The sequence below is a fragment of the Larimichthys crocea genome, chromosome XX (assembly GCF_000972845.2).
Source record: "Larimichthys crocea isolate SSNF chromosome XX, L_crocea_2.0, whole genome shotgun sequence".
In the NCBI taxonomy this organism is placed as follows: domain Eukaryota; kingdom Metazoa; phylum Chordata; class Actinopteri; family Sciaenidae; genus Larimichthys; species Larimichthys crocea.
The window spans coordinates 5,846,867-5,868,326 of record NC_040030.1 but is presented as its reverse complement, the minus strand read 5'-3'; the positions used below and the strand labels follow the sequence as shown (position 1 = coordinate 5,868,326).

At 42.1% G+C, this 21,460-nt stretch overlaps 1 protein-coding gene across 1 annotated transcript; it reads right to left on the bottom strand.

Annotated features, from left to right (window-relative positions):
* Positions 1-705: 705 nt before the first annotated feature.
* On the bottom strand, positions 706-17,998 carry aldh1l2 (aldehyde dehydrogenase 1 family, member L2). Its single transcript, XM_027272050.1, has 23 exons — positions 17,745-17,998; positions 15,787-15,931; positions 13,146-13,380; positions 9,829-9,994; positions 9,456-9,557; positions 8,659-8,748; positions 7,670-7,804; positions 7,443-7,568; positions 7,228-7,319; positions 6,386-6,536; positions 6,165-6,284; positions 5,940-6,067; positions 5,708-5,858; positions 5,556-5,626; positions 5,364-5,469; positions 5,027-5,114; positions 4,076-4,169; positions 3,893-3,992; positions 3,595-3,693; positions 3,301-3,466; positions 3,065-3,170; positions 2,774-2,973; positions 706-2,062 (listed from the first exon to the last, which is right to left on the bottom strand). The coding sequence occupies exons 1-23, from the start codon at positions 17,790-17,792 to the stop codon at positions 2,007-2,009; spliced, it is 2,775 nt and encodes a 924-aa protein (XP_027127851.1). The 5' UTR covers positions 17,793-17,998; the 3' UTR covers positions 706-2,006.
* Between the last annotated feature and the right edge of the window lie 3,462 nt (positions 17,999-21,460).

Below are 21,460 nucleotides of genomic sequence, written 5' to 3'. Positions count from 1 at the left end.
TGCTTATATCTAGGTGGATGTGTCCAACCTTGATTCACTCCTACAAAGTCATATTCTATTACATTTAAGTTCTTGGCTTTGAGTGTACACTTTCAGGAGATACTGTCACGTCTGTCCTGTTTCACTCCTTGAGGATGACCTCTTTGAGTACATTGATTTGTTCTTTAAAGGAGACTGTTGTGCAGCTTATCTCTTCAAAATTCCTCCCTGCTGCTCCACGGGGTTAAGGTCAGGCCATATACTTGACTGCAGCACTTTTACCTTGTTCTATAACAGGAAATATTACATCTTGGCACCACTTTTGGAAAGAGCAGAATCACTCTTAAAAAATAGAGTCCAAATCAAAGTTTATTGTTTGACAATACTGGCTGAAGACATACTGTTCATTTGAGGGGGGTGAGCAGCTCTCACCTTTTTCACGAAGTGTGAGAGAAACATTTGTTTCATAGCCCAGATAGACGGTTAGAAAACTGATCTGACAACTTCACATTAGTGATGCATAAAAACATCTAGCTGGTGGCTTTACCAAATATAATATAGTGTTATAACATATAGTTTCCCTCTGTCTGACAAAAATATATCAAATAGTCCTTTTTCCCTCTTTTGCTAAAAAATATTTACAAAAAAGTCCAAATTTGCCAAAATAAAAAGAGTGAATGAAGTTGTGTGGGAACATACAGCTGTAATGTGTGTGATGGAGACCAAATAAAGACGGCTCACCATAGCTTCACCAACTGACAAGTAAATACTGTAAGTGTTTTATAAGTGTAGATGCATGTGTGCACATGTCTTTTTAAAAATGAGACCTCAATTCTGCAAGTTCAGACTAGAAATAAAGGTGAACCATTAATAACAGAGTTATGAACCATGCCCAAGACAGTTAATCCATCACAATTTCTTTTGCTACATTTTGTCAGATACAGTATCATCATGTAGTAATGCTAAGCTGTGAGTACTAACTGCTGTAAGACTCTTTGTTGATGCTCAAAGATGCTCTGTCTGAGATCTGACCGTCAAACATCCATTTCAGCGTGAGAAAGAACTGAACTGGCGCTTTGCCTCACGTCATAGCTTATGAATGAATGCTTGTCAATCAGTCATTTTAAATATAATATAAAACAGATTTCAAACATTCATCCAGAGACGCTGATTTTGAGCTACTCTTTAAGTTAGGGTTGACTTACTGGTTGTTTCCAACCCTTTGATTGCACTGCACAGTGATTCGCTGATGTGAGATAGGATCGGAAGCTATGAAAAAAAAACTGGTTAAGATGATTCTTTACTTTTTGTGGATGAAGGATTAAAATGCAACTGCAATCTGAATCCTGTTTGCCCATCATGACCATGATTATTTCTGACCAACAGCTTTCTATGGAGTTACTTTTGTTTGCTAACCAGATGCAGTCGAGTCCTGTCAGGCTCAAATGTCAACATTCACATTCATGTACTCATGAGCTAATCAAATAACTATTTTCTAGTACGGTGCACAGCGGCCCAGAAGCTGCCGAAGAGTAAACCTAGAGGTATTAAAGGATGCTGAAGGCAGCATTACAAGTGAATGAGAAAGGCATGGCTGAAGAGAACTGATTGACATGATTGATAATGATGGAAAAACAGGTTTCAGGTTGAAGATGAGGAGTGTGTTTTAACATAAAACACACTTCTATGGAAGCTATGGAAACCGTGAAAATACAGTCAGACCCAGCTGGGCTTGCATCAGGAGTCCACTCGAGGTTTGATGTGACGGGCGTAAACTGCAATTGTCCTTTGTCCATGATGATGATGATGATGATGTGAATTTCCACGCAGAAAGCCAAGAAAAGACAGGCACGTTGTCCGTACGAACAACAAAGCTCTCAACTCATTCATACAGTACACACACTCACACACACACACACACACTGTCCAGAAGCAAGGCTGAACGGAGCTGGATGTCTGAACGTAGCAGACAGACAAGCCCCTTCTTTTTTAGATGTGGGTCAGAGTTCATGAGGAGAGTCTGTGTCTCAGTACTCCACAGTCACTGCTTTGGTCTTGAGGTATTCCATTAGAGCGTCTTCTCCTGTGGACGAGACCAAGAAGACAGTCAGTCAATTTTTTCATTTACTGGTGAAAGCTTTCTGGATCACTGGGCAAAGAAATATAGCCCAGAGACAAATCTGATATAAAAGCATAAAGCTATCATATGACTTTCTCATTTTTAGCCAAAGGATCAATCCATGTCTAAAAACAGCACTGTGCATCTCTTTTTATTGATTTAGCCAAGGCTGTTCACTGTTGATATCTGGCTATCAGAGCAAGCAGCTGATTGTTCTCAAACTATCTTCCGAATAGGTCACAGTGTGTCAAGTTTGATAGTCAGTGCTCTGATGCTCTTTCCGTTTGCAAGGGTGTCCCACAGGGCTCTGTGCTCAGCCCACTTCTTTTTTATTAGTTTTATAAATAATTCAGGTTAAGACGTTAAAGATGCTGATTTTTTATTTGTATGCTGATGATACGGTTACGGTATTTACTGCAGGGCATCAATGTTTTGTAAAGCCATTGACCACTTTTAATGTTATACAGGAAACCTTGTCTCAACTGAAACTGGAGAATCGTGGGTGCTTAAACTGATGTTGTTGAATTCAACAGTTATGCTGTTTTGTATCTGTTTTAACTGACTTGTTCTTAGTTTATGCTTCTCCCTTCCTGGTTAAATAAAGGCTAAAAGGCAATTTATCTGAAATAAAATAAAATAAAATGACATTCATGTCAACTTAATGTGTCAACTCACCGAGGTCTTTGCCAAAGCCAGACTGCTTGAAGCCTCCAAATGGTGAAGCCACGTCGGTCTTATTGTAAGTATTGACGAAGACAGTTCCAGCCTCCAGCCGCTCGCTCACATACATGGCCTTGTTGATGTCGCGGGTGAACACGCCTGAGGCCAAGCCGTACTCTGTGTCGTTGGCTCTCTGCAGCACTCCTTCCACATCGCTGTGGTTTGGAGCAACAAAACAAAGGACATGGGTTTAGCGACTCAAACAAACAATGCAATGGAAACGACACTACTTTGTTGATGACTTACCCATCATTGAATTTGGACACCACCATGACGGGGCCGAAGGACTCCTCTTTGGCAATGAACATGTGGTCCTCCACATCAGTGAACACAGTGGGCTCCATGAAGAAGCCTGGAGGACAGGTGCTGTATTGATTATTAGCTCATGCTAACATTGATACTAAAGCTTATATTTCACAACACTCCTGTTCTGTGACCTGACTGGATTGAATTTGCCTCTGGATGCTCAGTGTGTATTCTACCTGGCCTGTCCACCTGTCTGCCTCCGTACACCAGCGTAGCTCCCTCCTTCACTCCGACCTCACAATACTCCAGCAGCTTGTCCATGTGGGCTTTGTGGTTCTGTGGACCGTGGTCTGTAGAGCGATCCAGAGGGTCTCCAATCTTCATTTTCTTGATCTCTTCCACCTTAAAGGGAAGTGATGGTGAGATAAATACATAAATAAATGCGTTTGTTTGGCTCGATAATGCTCTTTTTTGTTTCTTTTTCTTAGGGAGCCGGTGTTTTTGACTAAAGTTCAGGACATCTCACTCACCACTCGGCTGATGAACTCATCATGAATGGATTCCTCTACGAACAGACGTCCAGCAGCAATGCAGTTCTCCCCTTTGTTGAAATACACAGAGCTCATGCCCTGTGGAGCAGCAGACACACAAACACAGCCAGTCAAACCATTTCAAACAGCCAATGACGTGTTTCTATCCTCACATTTGAGAAACTGGAACCACAAACTGTTTGTCACTTTTAGCACTGCCATGGTGTAAAAGCAGCCTCATAATCCTTCAGTGTACATCAATAACATCCCTCTCCTCCTGTGACTATTGCTCTCTCACCATGCGAACAGCCTTGTCCATGTCACAGTCACTGAAGATGATGAGGGGCGACTTCCCTCCGAGCTCCAGAGAAACCTTCTTCAGGTTACTCACCGCACAGCTGCAACAGAAGAAAAAAAAAGAGGCATGAAGTTTCACCTGCACTTTTGTCAAACAGTGAGCAGCGAGTTTGTCCGGTCGTACCTCTTCATGATCTGTTTGCCGATGGGCGTGGAGCCGGTGAAGCCTAATTTGCGGATGTCTGGGTGGTCGGACAAACGCTGCCCCACCATGCCACCTGCAGCAGAGAAAGAGGTCAGGATGGTGGACTGTGGACTGATGTTGCAAGAATCAAAGAGCAGCCATGCTTGGAGTTGGTTGAATTGTCTGACAGTACTTCCTTCTTCTGTTATCCCATAATTTATGTTTGTGCAGTCAACATGCTGCTTCAAAGACTAAGAGTAAAGCATGTGAGGCATCAAAGATGAGACTGTTATTGAACAGTTTTCCTACTGTCAAGACATCTCAGTTGCTCACTATAGTTTTTTACTCAAACAGGAGGGAGTAGTGCATTTGGTGGGGACTATTTTCAGCGGTGGATTAATCAACATTTGGTGATCTAGTGAGTATTTGTAGCAGCAGGACAGTGTGTGTGTGTTCATGGTGGGTGATGAAGGAACATGTCACCAAGTGCAAGAGTGTTGCTTAAGGAGCTCTATGACGCAGAAGAAGAAAATCTATCAGGATTGGGATACATTAGGTTGATATTAATCTTTCATGATATTAGTGGTCATTTAAAATATAAAATATCACCAAACGTATCCTTTAAAATGTACATTTTATAATCTTTTGAAAATATTTTAAAGATCTTTAATTCCAGACTCGTCTAAGCAGATGTTGGTTATTCTTAGGGTCACAACCACCAGAGGTTATAGAGATTACCAATTAAGTAAAATAAGACAACAACAATTTTGCTTTTCACCAGACTTTTATCTAATTTCTGTTATCTAAAGTTCTTTATAGATGATACCGCTCTTTGACTGAACAAATTATAGATAAATAACCTGTGATGGGGTGTTGACTTGTGATTTCTAATTCATATGTTGCCTTGACTTTTGACTTAAACTATGTGGATCCTGTGTTTGTGTTCATTACCTGAGCCTGGCAAAATGTTGATGACTCCTTTTGGAATGCCAGCTTTCACTGACAGCTCGGCAAACTTCAGTGCAGTCAATGGAGTGACCTGTAAACATCAGAAATAACGTATGAAACATGAGCTGATCACACTCCATCCACTGGATGAGAACGATGAAAGACAAAGGATTACTGTATGTGATGGTAAATGACAAAGCATATCGAAATACTCTCTTACTGAATTACCTTTGTCAGTAATATATTCAACCAAGACACTCCATTATCATTAGAGCATTTCATTGTTTTAGCACTTTGCATGAGCTCCTTCATTTAAAGTGAGAGTGTGCGGTGTACTCACCTGTGCGGGTTTAAGAACGAGTGTGTTTCCAGCTGCGAGGCAGGCAGCACTCTTCCACGCCAACATCATGAGAGGGTAGTTCCATGGGATGACGATGGCACACACACTGCCACGGAAAACACACAGCATACATGAGCATGGATCACACAGCTTAACAGAGTGTATTCGAATACAGAAAGTGAATATTTGTACCCCAGAGGTTCTTTCTTGGTGAAGGTCAGATTGCGGTTGGGTCTGGCTTGGTTGATGGGGATCGTCTTGCCCTGCAACAAACAAACGCCTGAGTCTGGTGTCATAATCAGCGGTTATAAAACTGCAGTGTGTGTGCCTGAATGTTGACCTACCTGGATCTTGTCGCACCAGCCAGCAAAGTATCTGAAGGTCTGGATGGACATGCCCACGTGTGTCTTGAGGGCCAGTGTGTACACAGCTCCTGAGTCAATGGTCTCGATGGTGGCCAGCTCCTCCTGATGTTCCTCCATCAGGTCTGCAAGCCTGGAGAGGTTTTTATAGTAAGGTCGTTGGTTTTTCCTGATCATGTAATCCCACTATAGTCCTCTAGGTGGAGCTACTCACCTGTAAAGCAGACTTCCTCTGTCTCTTGGGTTCATCTTGCCCCAGGGTCCATTTTCATAAGCTTCTTTAGCAGCTGCCACGGCCCGGTCCACATCTCCCACTGAGGCGTACGACACCTTACAGATCACCTGGTGAAGGACACAATGATCACACACACAGTTAGATAATGAACACGAGTGTGTGTGTATGTGTGGATGCATATGTCAGCATGTTGATGTGACTCACTGATCCATCAGTAGGGTTGATGGTGTTGTACACTTTTCCGTTTTCTGCATCCTCAAACTGGCCGTTGATGAAACACTGGTACGGCATTTTCACTGTCATGTTGTTCACGTCTTTGGTTGCCTGCGTACAACACGGCAGCAACAATCACAGGTCAACCAAACAAAAACTCCATTTAATATGTGGTGAAAGATCAAAAATCTAAAGGCAGGTCTGACACTCACATAGTCGATGACCAGCTCCTCCTCCTGGTCCTCTCCTCTCAGCTTGCGTACGAACATCTGGATGAAGTCCTGGAAGGTGGTGGCCATGTACACGTCCTCGGTCTGCAGCTGGACTTCACTGCTGCACTTCTGCTTCACCTCCTCCACCAGCCTGGACACACAGATGACATCAGTGCTTACAAACGCAGTGTGCTCTTCTTCTTTTCTTCTTCTTCCTCTCTTCTCTGTCAGCTCAACAGCCTGACAGCAGCAGTCACTGATGCGTGTTTGTCACTGGCACACTTGTAAAACTGTGAAAACTCGAACACAATATTTTCATTGAAAAATCTTCCTAATGGAGGAATGTTTTTCAGATGAGAAAATAAACACTGACGATATACATACTGTATATCTATCTAGCTTTGGTATTAAAGGGGTAGTTTGGGGTATTTGAACTAAGGTTTTATGAGCTTCTGATCTATAGGCAGTGTGTTATCTACAGTAGACGACGGTAAACACATGTACTGCTGAGGATGGGTGCAGCAACAATCAGAAATTTTAGTCACCTAAAAAAATCTAAATCAATTCAAGTGTATGCAGCCCTTCATTGACAAAACCCATTTAATCGCCACTGCTGTCACGGATGGTTAGGTTGTTTTACTGTGTGACTTCTCTGTTTTAAGATGTTTGGATTCAAACTAACGTTCATCAAATATGTAGAAATGCGTTCTCTTCTTGTAGTGTGTGTAAACATCATAAATGGTTACAATGAGAATTGACATTTCAGTTGTATCAGCTCTAATCGATGCGACCTGCTTTCCTCCTCCTCTTTCTGCTGAATGATTTGGAGTGTCCTCCCTCACCTGACCACATCCATGGAGGCGGCTCCAGATTTGAAGAAGTCTGTGGAGTCCTCAATGGCTGCGACGTTGCTGAGGATACCCTTCCAGATGTTCTGTGATAAAAAACAACAACATTCACGTTCAGTATTCAACAGTGATTGAAATGTTACAGAGAATTTATAGTACAGTGAAAGAAACAGCAGGTTAATCTATCTATCTGCTGATGGTTCACTTGCCCTGATCTCCTCTGCCATCTTCTTCTCATCATCCGTCAGCTCCACGCTGGAGCTCTCCCCAGCGGAGAAGTATTTGGAAGCAGGGATCATCTTCCCGTCTTCAAACTGCAGGTTCTTCACCAGCAGCTGTGAGGCAAACATGCTGTGTTTAAACAAACCCAGCAGCCATAAAGCCAACTGTATCTGCAGTACTTCTGTTTGCTCTGAATAGTTGTTCTGACACTCACAGGCTTCCCATCAGTTCCATACAGGACGAGCCCATTCTTGGTGACCAGGCCGGGCTGGGACGCTCCCTCCACCTCCAGAGCTTGACCGGTTGGAGCCGATCCCCCCAGCATGGATGAGCCGTACAGGGTCACAGGCTGAGGAGAGCCACACAGAGGAGCATTAAAAACAGATATGTGGTGTGTGTCTCTTAAACCTGCAGGGGTCACATTTGAATATGGTGTAACAGGACGTTTGACATGTTGATCATATACATTCCTCTCTTCATTGTGTAGTTCTACTCTGAGGTTCTTTAAAAGTGGGGCTAAGACCTGTCTGCTTACAGGAATGTTTTGTGAAATGGAAATTGGGAGAATGGGAGAAAAATGGGCCTGGGCCCAACTGACTAAACCCACCTCTTAAGTTATATCCTGTTTGTTCAATCTGTGCCAAAAACCAACCAGTAAAACCACAACATGCTGTTTTTACATGTTGATTCTTGAGACAGAGCTACAGAGCTGTAAAGTCGTTATTTTATTAGACGTGGGTCTTATCCTTGGACTACAAGGCACAGTTGAGACCCAAAAAGTAATGACTGGGCTGTGGGATTGTACCCCAAAATGATAGATACTGTACTGCTCACATATTTATTCACGACCTGGTTATGTAATTAAAACAGTTATTACATAAGTTGTTATTATTAGATTATTGTTGCTGTGATGTTTTTTCTTTAAAATATATTTATTTAGTTTTCCTGTTCTTCCTTCCTGTTAGGCCAAAAATAATATATAATATTGAATAGAAAAAAAAAGAAAAGGTGCTTAATGCTTATTTTTAATGTTACCATACTGTCCACATTTCAACACCCCTGCAGGACTCATTGGCACCATGTTTAAGTCACTAAATATCTGTCATCAGGATCTACATCAACCATCAGTCTGACTTTACAACAGACACTGTGCGTGTGTGTGTGTGTGTGTGTGTGTGTGTGTCTGTGTTCCAGGAAACACACCTGACCATCAATGACAGTCCAGGCACCGGGGACTTTGTCATGACCGCGGATCCAGTTGTGGATGGCCTCAGCTGGCTGGGCCATGTTTACCTGAGAGACAGAGAGAGACACCGATGTCACACACAGACGGCCTCAGATTCATTCTCAGAACAGGCCACGCACATTTCTGAGAAGGAGAGGGAAGCCCAACAGCTGGCTGCCGCTAGCTGAGCGACACGTGGAGAAGCCATGTTGGAAACTCAACCTGCAAAACTAAGAATAGCACATTTAGACACGCTGCCAGCAACGTGGCAAATAAGAAAGCAGCTCAGACCAGTCTCACCTCTGTCTGTCCCTTGTGTAAGATAAACACCAGCCAACCACTCAGTCTTATATAATTGGCCCACTGGAGTTAACAGAGGGAGCGTAGTTGCACAACTGCTTAAGACAGCAACTGTGTTTCTGCAAAGTGACTAATGAGTTATACCTACATGTGTTGTAGTACATATTCATGTTTTTTCTGTGGGAAGCTCCTTATCCAAATGCACAGTAATAAAACATATACTGTTCTTTAGACCCCATTTTACAGTGAACACCCTTCACAGCTTCCCACCCACTGGATTGAAGTCGTGGGCGAGCTGGGCTTCTTGCTGTTGGGCTGCTATGTCTTGTGTGTTGTTTGGCCATGAGCCAAGCAACCGCTCAGCCTGTGGCCTTTTAGAGTCTGTGGACTGTTTTCCTCATTTTCCAGTCTGTAATCCGGCCTAAATGATAAAGTTCCACAGCATCTTTGCGTCACCTGACATCTGAACTCTCACCTTGGCGTTGGATTTCTTCTGGATGCCTTCATAGGTCGCTCCTTCCTCCGTCTGGGGAACTCGTGGGGCCTTCCCGTCGGCGATGAGCTGCACCGACTTCACCTGCACCAGAGAACAGCGTGAGTGTGACTCCTGAGTCTGAAAGTGTGTGTCTGTGAAGTTCATATGTTCATATGTTGTTGAGTTGAAGAAGTGGGAACTGTGCATTATGGGAAAGAGAATGCAGAAATGTCTGGACAGGTTTTGACTACTTGGATTAGTTCATTTCAAAAGGGCTTTATATTAATCCACACTCATAATACATGACTGATTCCACCGCTTATGTGATTGATAGGAACAGTCTACACAAAACTATAAAATTCCGACAGGTTACCATCGCCTTGATGCCTTCTGGGAAGAGGAAGCGGTTGTAGAGCGTGTCCACAGTGTCATTCGGCTCGACAGCACACTCCCTCTGCAGCAGGATTGGCCCGGTGTCCAATCCATCGTCGGCCCAGAACACCGTGAAGCCAGCTTTCTTATCACCATGTATCAGGGTCCTGGTTGACATACACACGCACATAGAACTTGAAGCTGTGCCAAAACACTATTTTTAGAACAGATAGAGGATATGAAGCAGACCATAAACCTGAGCAAATGGAGCTGAGTGAGATAAAGAAAAGATAAAAGGTGATTGCACCTGGAGAGAATGAGCCTGAGGCAATAAGACCGACGATAAGAGTGCGAAACAAACAAGCTGTCTGCCACCGGCTATCATTTAACTCTATATATTTATATTCATTTCATTAAGGCTGATCGCAAGAGATTTTAGAAGATACTGGTTGACAAAGCTGCAAGTTAATTTAAGATATTTATGCTGGGATTACATTATGTTTATATGATGAGTTAACTGGTGGACAGAAAAGTCCAGTGTGTGCTCTTGCCCGGTGCATGGTGGGATAGGCTCCAGGCCCCCTCAAAGGATAATCAGTCTAGAAAGTAGATGGATATCTACAAAACAACACACTTTTCTCTATCTGACACATGAAATGCTCAAATTCAACACATCTACTCAGTGTCTAAAAATGAAAACTATTTATCAAAATGCAGTTGTTGGTGTCTTGAAGACTAAAGACTAAAGAGACATTCTTCATTTAAATGACTTCAGGTCAGAATGACTCAAAAGATGGAGGCCAACATTCCCCAACTTAAAGGTCCAGTGTGTCACTTTTATCAAATAGAATTGCTATGACTCTGTTTTCATGAGTGTGTAATCACCTGAAAATAATAACCATTTATGTTTAGAATGAAACTTTTATATCTACGGATGCCACAGATCATGCCGCCATGTTTCTGGTGTAGCCCAAAATGGACAAACTAAACCCTAGCTCTAGAATAGGACCTAGACAGAGCTTATCTAGCTGTTTCCTCCACGGTCTCCACACTAAACTAACCACCTCCTGGCTCTAGCTTCATGCAGTGTTATCGATCTCTTCATGTAACTCTGACAAAGAGAAAAACAAACTACTTCCTCTGAATTTAAATGAATATTTTTTAAGCAGCTGATAGTGATGTCACAACTACCAAACAGCCAGATTCAGCATTGAAGTGAACGGGACATAAATGGTGACATTAAGAAAACAAAAGTTTCAATCTTAAAGTCTTCATTTTACAGTTTTTACAGTTACAGAAAACAAACGGAAGCCATTCATTTACACGCAGTGATAAAAGGTCTGGAGAGATAGTAAGGGTGGAGAGCGGACAGACCGGCAAGCGGACAGATAAGAAAACCAGCTCGCTGGGGTCGAACAGAACTGGTTTAAACCTCCTGCAGCAGACCTTCCTCTACCTCTGCTCTGACCTGGGAAACAGACAGACAGGACTCAGTACCTGTGTACTACACTTTTAACCCTTTAGTTTATCTGAGTACAGCTCGTGTAACTTTTGCTTAACAGCAGCCGCGAGCAACAGTTAGTGGATAAAAGAAAAGTCACTATTAATCCTGATAATGAGCTGAAATAACATGAACCTGATTCTGACTGACTGCTACAGCTCTTTCATGCAGGTCCTTGCCAGACGTACTACAATGTAGTTTCTCTTGGCCAATGGCCAGCGTCCGTTCACACTCAGCAGAAAGTGCCTTGTTTAGTAGTGTCTCATTTCACTGTGATGTCTTCATCAATACTGTGAGGACAGTGCTGTGGTTTTATGGGGCAGACCTGTTGATGCAAGAGTCACTTTGTTGTCATTTTGTTACTACATGTGGGCAGCGAGCCAGAAGCTGAGTTACAGCAGTGAGAGGATGTTAACCCCTTTGCAGGTGGGTCATGTGGAGCATTACTCAGCTTGTGTTCACGGTTGTATGATGGTCTCTGTGTCTCTGGAGGAGCTTTCAAAAATCCATACTCCATCAGAAGTGTTTGTTAGTGTTCATATAACTACAGAAATCTCCTCAATTCTGACCATATCTGGAACTTCCTGAAACCCACTGTGTAACATTAATATCAGCTCCGCTGGGGTGAGAGAGTAAGCCGGGTTTGAATTTCTCTCTGTAGTAGTAAATGTATTTATAAAGCGCTATTCTGGTCTACTGAGCACTTTTACACTTGTGACATTCACACACTGAGTGTAACTTTTTACAAGAAACAATATAAGACTTCCTGTCTAAAGTGCTCACGATGATAGTGACGCGGTCAAGATTCACACACTAGTATCTCGACACTTCAGGAGCTGGGAATCAAACCAGGAATTCTCTAATTACTAGAATGCTCCACCATCTGAGCTCCAGGGCTGAGTGTCAGTACCAAGTACCAAGTGGTATTGCTACTTTTTGTACCCAGATCAAGAAAAAAAGACACCGTGTGTGTGGTTTCACTCGCAGCCAATCACTGCGAGCGTCCTTCAGTTTAATATGACGTGTGATTGGCCTCGTACATCAGCTACAGCCAGAGATGTATAGTAACGAAGTGGAACTACTTAAGTACTGTACTTAAGTACTAAAATGCAGTATCTGTATTTTTTTGGAGTATTATTTTTTTCCCCCAACTTCCACTTTTACTGCACTACATATTTTTTGATGAATTTAATACTTTTACTCCGATACATTTTTCATGTGCTGAATCGTTACTCGTTACTATTGTAGCGTCCAGCCGGACACGTGATGAATTACGAGGCGAACAGTCCCGGCCTCACACATCAACCTCGCTCGTGCGCCGTACGTCATACACCTGACACCCAGGTGCGCTCTCACCTGCTGCCCCGCCCCCTCGCTCTGCATTCATTCAGACACATTCACAGACTATGGGAAATCACAGAACTCTACCATAAACATTGTAACACTGTAACATTAGAAGTTGTGCCTTTAATAAATATTTGAAATAATATAAACAACAGTACTTGTACTTTTACTTTCAGTACTTGAGTAGCAATTTTTTACATACTTCTACTTGCAATACTTAAGTACAAAACATTTTGAATACTTTTGTACTTTCACTTAAGTGCACTTGTACTTCTACTCCACTCCTTTACTCCAGTACTTTATACATCTCTGGCTAAAGCTAGCAGCTAGTGGACTGGTTTTATATTCACGATCCACTCATCTACTTCGCTAGAGGGTGTGTGTTCAGTCTAACATCATTCTAAGACAGTTTTACACTCCTCACTACATCGACCTAAGGTGCACTCTTCGAGAGTGCAGTTACTCTTCCTCACCAGTTGATTGCCGAGGCTCCTCTGTGTAGCGGCAGGATGGAGGGGTGGTAGATGATGGAGCCGTGCTTGGGGTTATCGATGATGTTCATGGGGATGAACTGGGAGCAGAAGGGCATGACGTTGAGCTCGGCGCCCACCGCCTTGTAGGCGTCCACCACCTCCGGGATGGGCTTTCCCTTGACGCGCCACCGTGGGAACTTGAACACAGGCGTCCCGTCCTTCTCTGCCGCCACGGCTGAAAGAGAAGACGACAGAAAGCAGAAATTACAGAACGCATGTTACAGTTTCCACAGTGTCCATCCATTCTTACTGACTCGCTTTTCAACACACTATCTTGTGAATTCTTTTTTATTCGTGTTCCGTTGTCTTTGAAGTGAAACTGGACCCTGGCCAACAAGTTTTTTCTCTGTTATGGGTTGCTCAGAGTCAGAACCAGTTCCACCTGCTGTACCTGCACACCAAATCCATGATAAAGCTGGCACAGTGCTGCAGGGCTCAACAATAAGGATTGCCTGATAACCAAGAGACATGACAAGTGAAGCTCGTCAATCCAGCAAGCGTGTGACAGAGTGAAAGAGAAACTCTGACTGCAAAGATTTTATGAGCGGAGGTGGAAGCACACTGAAGTGTTTCAATTCTCCTGGAAAGTCAGTTAAATCTGGTGGTGTTAGAGGATATAGGTGTTGAAAACAATCTTTAACATGGCTAAATTTAATATAGATACATAACATAGATATTTATTAAACTTTCTGGGCATATCGCCCAGTCCTCGACCAAACTCCTACTATGTTTGCTGCAAGTTTGAGAGATAAATGGCTTTGGTTTTTGTTTTTGATAAATTACTAATAAACTAATAAAGAATAGTAGATGTTGGACCCAGCTTGCTTGGTGCTCTTTCTCCAGTTGGTGGCCCGCTGTGCTGCAATACACCACTGAGGTCACAGGAAACCAACAGCAGCCCCGTCAGCTCTCACATCCACTGACACATGTGAACAAACCCCTTACTTGATTGTCAAATACAGATACTATACTGCCGGTATTTTTAATAATGCTCAATGGTCTTGAATATTACAGTATCTTTCCTGTGTTTCTGTCTTCCTCCCTCCACTCATCAAAGGTCTCAAATCTGAACTGAAGTGTCATCAGTCCCAGCTGAAATATGTTTATGACAAAAAAATACCAAGAGGGGTCAAGAGGTGGCTGATAGTCGATGATGCTGATGCTTCCTGGAAAGATTGCATCACATCAAAGACCTGTCACCTCGGAGCTGCGTCTCTGGGCCACACAGGGCCTCTCCCCACTCATACACACACACACACACACACACACACACACACACACACACACACACAATGGAGCCACTATCCCGCATCTAACATGGGATAAAGGCCTGTCTTTGTCCACGAACACTGTGGAGTCAACACGCATCTACCTCAGCCACAGCACAGGCCATGATCCGGAAGCAGACCACGGACAGCGGATAATAAGAGGCCATCACATTGTTTTTATTTTTAATCTGTTTTATTTCTATGTATATACATTGTAAAATCTCTGTTATTTAACTTACTTATGTTAACCAGGTCTATATCTGCTGTACAGAGTAATGAGGTCTTATTAACCAGCAACTATTTTGATAACTATTTTAATAAATCTTTTTTAAGCAAACAATCATTTGCTGTTTCAGATGTGAGTCTTAGATTAGATTAGATTGGATTAGATTATACTTTATTTAGGAAAGGAAATATAAATACAGATTTTAAAAAATGAAATAAATGTAAAAGCCGTGGTGAGTAGTGATGGCAACTGGAACAGAGAAAACTACAGCATGAAAAACTACGACATCAGGCGTAGGTGTAGTAGATGTATGCTTGTAATACATGGCAGTAAACTGAACGTTCGGGGTTTGGACTGCTCAGACAAAACAAGACTGAAGATGTAACTTTGGGCTATAAGAAATTATAGAGTGAGATGCAAATGCTTCAAATGTTAAATAATATAGATAAATATAGATAACAATATGTCAAAAAACATCAATGAATCCTGACTGTTTTGTTATCTCTACCAAAAACTATATGGGTTTGATATTCGGTGCTATTAAACAGTAATGGCTTTACTTTACAGTCTCAATCAGCTTCTTACAAGCAGCTTGAACGCACAGGGCTTATGATATCAGTGAGGATGGATTAAAACATGAAGAACAGGACTTTAAGAAAACACTGTGCATGCATCTGCAGTGCACTTTATTCTGCTCTGGTTTCCAAGCATGCGTTAGTGTTGGCTGTGAGATGCCAACGCTCATTGTACTCATAAAGCCTGGTATTTTTATGTTGTTTCCAGGGTGCAACACCAACTCTAAGTCCATCGGCCAAACAGCTTTACCAGCCATTTGCATGTCTCACCAGCATTCGGCTGTTTGCTTGTGCTAAGTTCAGGCTTTGTAGTTGGTTTGTAGTAGTTTCTTTTGACAGAGACAGAGGTTTGAACTGAACTGAAGACGTAAACACTCCACTGATCAAGTCAACCATTTCACAGTGATTCATGTGAATGAGTTACACATTAGCCCATCAGCAATAACGGCTGAATGAAAGACCATGAGCATACAGTCTGAACCAACAGGTGAGAGAGGAGGGAATGAACTCACCCAGCGGGTCGGCCTTGCCATCCTTGTCAGGGACCGTGAACACACCCACCACCTTGTGGCCCTGCTTCCTTAGGTTGCTGTACACTTCCTGGCCGAACAGGCTCTGGCCAATTATAGCTAGTTTGAGTTTATTCTGGTAATAATGCTGCAACGAGAGAAAACACAAACACATTAGTTTGAGCTTTACCTTTGTGCAGTATGACTGAGTCTACACTGCTTTGATGATGTGTACAAAGAGTGTTGCTGTTCTGCAGACACAACCCTTCCCTGACCTCGTGTTAGCTCCTCAGTGTTATGCAACTGAGAGCCCAGAGCAGAGGCGGTCTTAGCAACAGGAAACTGCAACAGATTGCCTTAGAGGGGCCCCAAAACATGCATTCAAGTGTAAACTCACAGTGACGTCATGGATTCGCTTGTGGACAACTGTTCTGAAGGCTCAAGTTTGGCATTAAGGCTGTAGCCATCTTGGGTTTTTCGGAACCATATTTAGATGAGCACATGGTGCTGGTGGATGACATACTGCGAGATGGACTTTGCTTGGTTTTGACTGAGAAATGATGGCGCCGTGCCTGATTATAAACATACTTGTATTACAGCTAAAACAGCAATTAAAATATGTATGTGAAAATATTTGAGGAGAGAAACAGACAACGGAACGTCGATTTGATCAGCGCTGCTATCTTTTTATTGTATATTTGACTGTAAGTGATCATAATTTACTTAATGTGTGGAAGTGTGGCAGAAGACTTAAAACTAGACTTGAGACCGAGGGAACTGTTTACTGAGGTCATAAATCAAATCAGAAGAAACTTTTTTTACATAGGAGAATGCAGGTAACTGTACACTGTCAATGATTGCACAACTGTAAAATTGGGGAACTTGCAGTACTCGAAACTGAAAAATAACGGTCCAAATAACTAATGCATGTGTACAGCATGTATATATTCACCACAGATAAAACATGAAATCAGAAGACATATTTTCATTTTCTGTAAACCAAACAATCACCTATGAAAAAAATACACATTCATCTAATCAATTGGTTGATTTAACTGTTTTTTAAATTATTATTATTACTTAATTTAACTTTTTTTATATGGGCATGTATAAAATGTGTGAGTGTATATAAGAAAGGAGCTTAGGGTGGGATTGCCTTCACCCAGGGCCCCTGATCACTGAAGTCCACCCCTGTATAATAGTTATTAAAAGCCATCTCTGAGAAAAGCTATTGGCTGACAGAGAGCACAACCCTCATCCAGAGAGGGAAGTTTCTGACTGCAGCAACACGTGTGTGATGGAGGGAGGTTTCAGGTTTCCCATGAACGCTGAATGAATGGTCCTGTCAATTGCACGTTGCGTTTTGCAACGTGCTTCACGATGCATCCGAAGCCATTCACTCCCGAGCAGCACACTGGATTGCACAACAAGCCCCCAGTAAAGATGAACGCATGAGCCGACCTCCTCCTCCTCTGGGCTGCCTGCAGCACTGCGGGATCGGAGCTAAGCCTCTGTCGGTGTACAGTACAGTGAGGAGCTCATAGGCTGATGCAATTCCTCCAGATCTTGTACAGTAAAGGCCGGTTCGGTAAGAGCGCACAGTGGGAAGGACAGAGGCGGAGACAGTAACGTGGCAAACTGGCACTGATACACCATCATCTGCTGTATATGCTGAACATTACACTTACAGTATAAAGAAGGAGGCTAAAGAAAGACCTGACATGACTACTATGAAACTATGACTCAGTGATCTGCAATCAAAGCCGAACCTGGCACTGACCTGGGCTCACTGCTTACCAGGATGTATATATATGTACAGATATAAATGCATACATGCATATATATTTATATATATACATATGCATGTATGCATACATATAGTACATATAGTGTTTACCAGTATATGTATATATAAGTATGCAAACACTATTCATATAGACAGTATTAGCAACGTTACTCACGGACGTGGTGGAGAATTTCCTGATGACTTGACTCGCCGTCCACAACATGATGGCGGTGTTTGGTGAATTAAAAAAACAAAGAGTTGGAAATCAAATTAAATCCGAATGCTGCGGGATTTGATCCGAGCTGCTGCTGCTGCCGCTGGACACACACACCTGCCTCTGTGTGTGAGTGTGTGAGTCAGAGGAGTGGCCGTGGCGTGGACTCACACAGACAGCTTATAACCAGACAGACAGACAGACAGACAGCAGCAGACACGCTACGTACTGTTCTTACTGTACGTGCGCGGTCACGAGGTGCTTAGGCTCGTAGTACTTCCTCAACCGCGCGGCCTCGCGTGGGAATTCATAAAATCGTATATATTTGATTTGAGTTTATTTAATACTACGTCTTAAGTGTTGACATTAAATATACACAACAACATTCATATATAATTTGCATTTTACATTTTTTAAAGCTATAAACAATGTGTTGTATGTACAGTATAGCCTATAGACAATTTTTATGTCAACAGTTTATACTTTGGTAGTAACCATCATAGACATATATACATGTATATGTATATGTATGTATGTATATATACATGTACATACACACACACACACACACACACACACACACACATTATTATTTATTAGCATGTTAGCAACTTTGTTTAACTCCCATTAGCAAACAGTAGCTTATGGCTACTATCTATCTATCTATCTATCTATCTATCTATCTATCTATCTATCTATCTATCTATCTATCTAAATGTACGAATATAGGGGAGCACTGTAAAACAAAAAATACTTAAATATGTTGAAGAAAATAACGGACAGGTCAGTAACTTTTATTTTTTTTAAGTATATCTTTATTAATAATTATGCTTCACATCTTATTCACATATACAGTCGTCCCTCGCTATATCGCGGTTCACTTTTCGCGGACTCGCTGAGTAGCTTATGGCTACTATTATATTATATATTATCTATATATATATATATATATATATTATATATATATATATTATATATATAATATATATATATATGCGGGATGTGGCTCCATTGTGTGTATGTATGTAGTGTGTGTATATGTATGTACTATATATATATATATGTGTGTGTGTGTGTGTGTGTGTATGTATGTAGTTACATGTATACATACATACATACATACATACATACAACATATACATATACATTACATATACATGTATATATGTCTTGATGGTTACTACCAAAGTATAAACTGTTGACATAAAAATTGTCTATAGGCTATACTGTACATACGGTGACCAACACATTGTTTATTGCTTTAAAAAGTTGTAAATTATATATGAATGTCGTTGTGTATTTTAATGTCAACACTTATGACGTAGTATTAAATAAACTCAAATAAAATATATACGATTTTATGAATTCCCACGCGAGGCCGCGCGTTGAGGAGTACTACTAGGCTAGCACCTCGTGACCGCGCACGTACAGTAAGAACAGTACGTAGCGTGTCTGCTGTCTGTCTGTCTGTCTGTCTTTGGTTATAAGCTGTCTGTGTGGTCCACGCCACGGCCACTCCTCTGACTCACACACTCACACACAGAGGCAGGTGTGTGTGTCCAGCGGCAGCAGCAGCAGCTCGGATCAAATCCCGCAGCATTCGGATTTAATTTGATTTCCAACTCTTTGTTTTTTTAATTCACCAAACACCGCCATCATGTTGTGGACGGCGAGTCAAGTCATCAGGAAATTCTCCACCACGTCCGTGAGTAACGTTGCTAATACTGTCTATATGAATAGTGTTTGCATACTTATATATACCTATATGGTAAACACTATATGTACTAATGTATGCATACATGCATATGTATATATATAAATATATATGCATGTATTGCATTTATATCTGTACTATATATACATCCTGGTAAGCAGTGAGCCCATGTCAGTGCCAGGTTCGGCTTTGATTGCAGATCACTGATCATAGTTTCATAGTAGTCATGTCAGGTCTTTCTTTAGCCTCCTTCTTTATACTGTAATGTGTAATGTTCAGCATATACAGCAGATGATGGTGTATCAGTGCCAGTTTGCCACGTTCTCGTCTCCGCCTCTGTCCTTCCCACTGTGCGCTCTTACCGAACCGGCCTTTACTGTACAGATCTGAGGAATTGCATCAGCCTATGAGCTCCTCACTGTCTGTACACCGACAGAGGCTTAGCTCCGATCCCGCAGTGCTGCAGGCAGCCCAGAGGAGGAGGAGGTCGCTCATGGTTCATCTTTACTGGGGGCTTGTTGTGCAATCCAGTGTGCTGCTCGGAGTGAATGGCTTCGGATGCATCGTGAAGCACGTTGCAAAACGCAAACTGCAATTGACAGGACCATTCATTCAGCGTCCATGGGAAACCTGAAACCTCCCTCCATCACACACGTGTTGCTGCGTCAGAAACTTCCCTCTCTGGATGAGGGTTGTGCTCTCTGTCAGCCAATGCTTTTCTCAGAGATGGCTTTTAATAACTATTATACAGGGTGGACTTCGGTGATCAGGGGCCCTGGGTGAAGGCAATCCCACCCTAAGCTCCTTTCGTATATCACTCACACATTTTATACATGCGCATATAAAAAAGTTGAATGAATAATAATAATATAATAAAAAAAACAGTTCAAATCAACCAATTGTTAGATGAATGCATATTTTTTTCATAGATGATTGTTTGGTTTACAGAAAATGAAAATATGTCTTCTAAATTTCATGTTTTATCTGTGGTGATATATACATACATGTTTCGTGTACTGCAAGTTCCCCAATTTTACAGTTGTGCAATCATGACAGTGTACAGTTACCTGCATTCTCCTATGTAAAAAAAGACTGTTTCTTCTGACTTGATTTATGACCTCAGTAAACAGTTCCCTCGGTCTCAAGTCTAGTTTTAAGTCTTCTTCCACACAGGATGATGTGCATTTAGTAAATTATGATCACTTACAGTCAAATATACAATAAAAAGATAGCAGCGCTGATCAATGATGTTCCGGTGTCTGTTTCTCTCCTCAAATATTTTCACATACATATTTTAATTGCTGTTTTAGCTGTAATACAAGTGTGTTTATAATCAGGCACGGCGCCATCATTTCTCAGTCAAAACCAAGCACAGTCCATCTCGCGTATGTCATCCACCAGCACCATGTGCTCATCTAAATATGGTTCCGAAAAAACCCAAGATGGCTACAGCCTTAATGCCAAACTTGAGCCTTCAGAACAGTTGTCCACAGCGAATCCATGACGTCACTGTGAGTTTACACTTGATGCATGTTTGGGGCCCCTCTAAGGCAATCTGTTGCAGTTTCCTGTTGCTAGAAACCGCCTCTGCTCTGGGTTGTCAGTTGCATAACACTGAGGAGCTAACACGAGGTCAGGGAAGGGTTGTGTCTGCTGAACAGCAACACTCTTTGTACACATCATCAAGCAGTGTAGACTCAGTCATACTGCAGAAAGGTAAAGCTCAAACTAATGTGTTTGTGTTTTCTCTCATTGCAGCATTATTACCAGAATAAACTCAAACTAGCTATAATTGCCAGCCTGTTCGGCCAGGAAGTGTACAGCAACCTAAGGAAGCGGGCCACAAGGTGGTGGGTGTGTTCACGTCCCTGACAAGGATGGCAAGGCCGACCCGCTGGGTGAGTTCATTCCCTCCTCTCTCACTGTTGGTTCAGACTGTGTCCATGGTCTTTCATTCAGCCGT

Excerpts from the sequence above, each read along its gene's own strand:
- aldh1l2 (XM_027272050.1), bottom strand. The coding sequence starts at position 17,792 with ATGTTGTGGACGGCGAGTCAAGTCATCAGGAAATTCTCCACCACGTCC. Across the intron at positions 6,537-7,227 it reads GCCTCCATGGATGTGGTCAG|GCTGGTGGAGGAGGTGAAGC; the intron begins GTGAGGGAGGAC and ends CTGTGTGTCCAG. Across the intron at positions 5,859-5,939 it reads AGAGGAAGTCTGCTTTACAG|GCTTGCAGACCTGATGGAGG; the intron begins GTGAGTAGCTCC and ends AAACCTCTCCAG.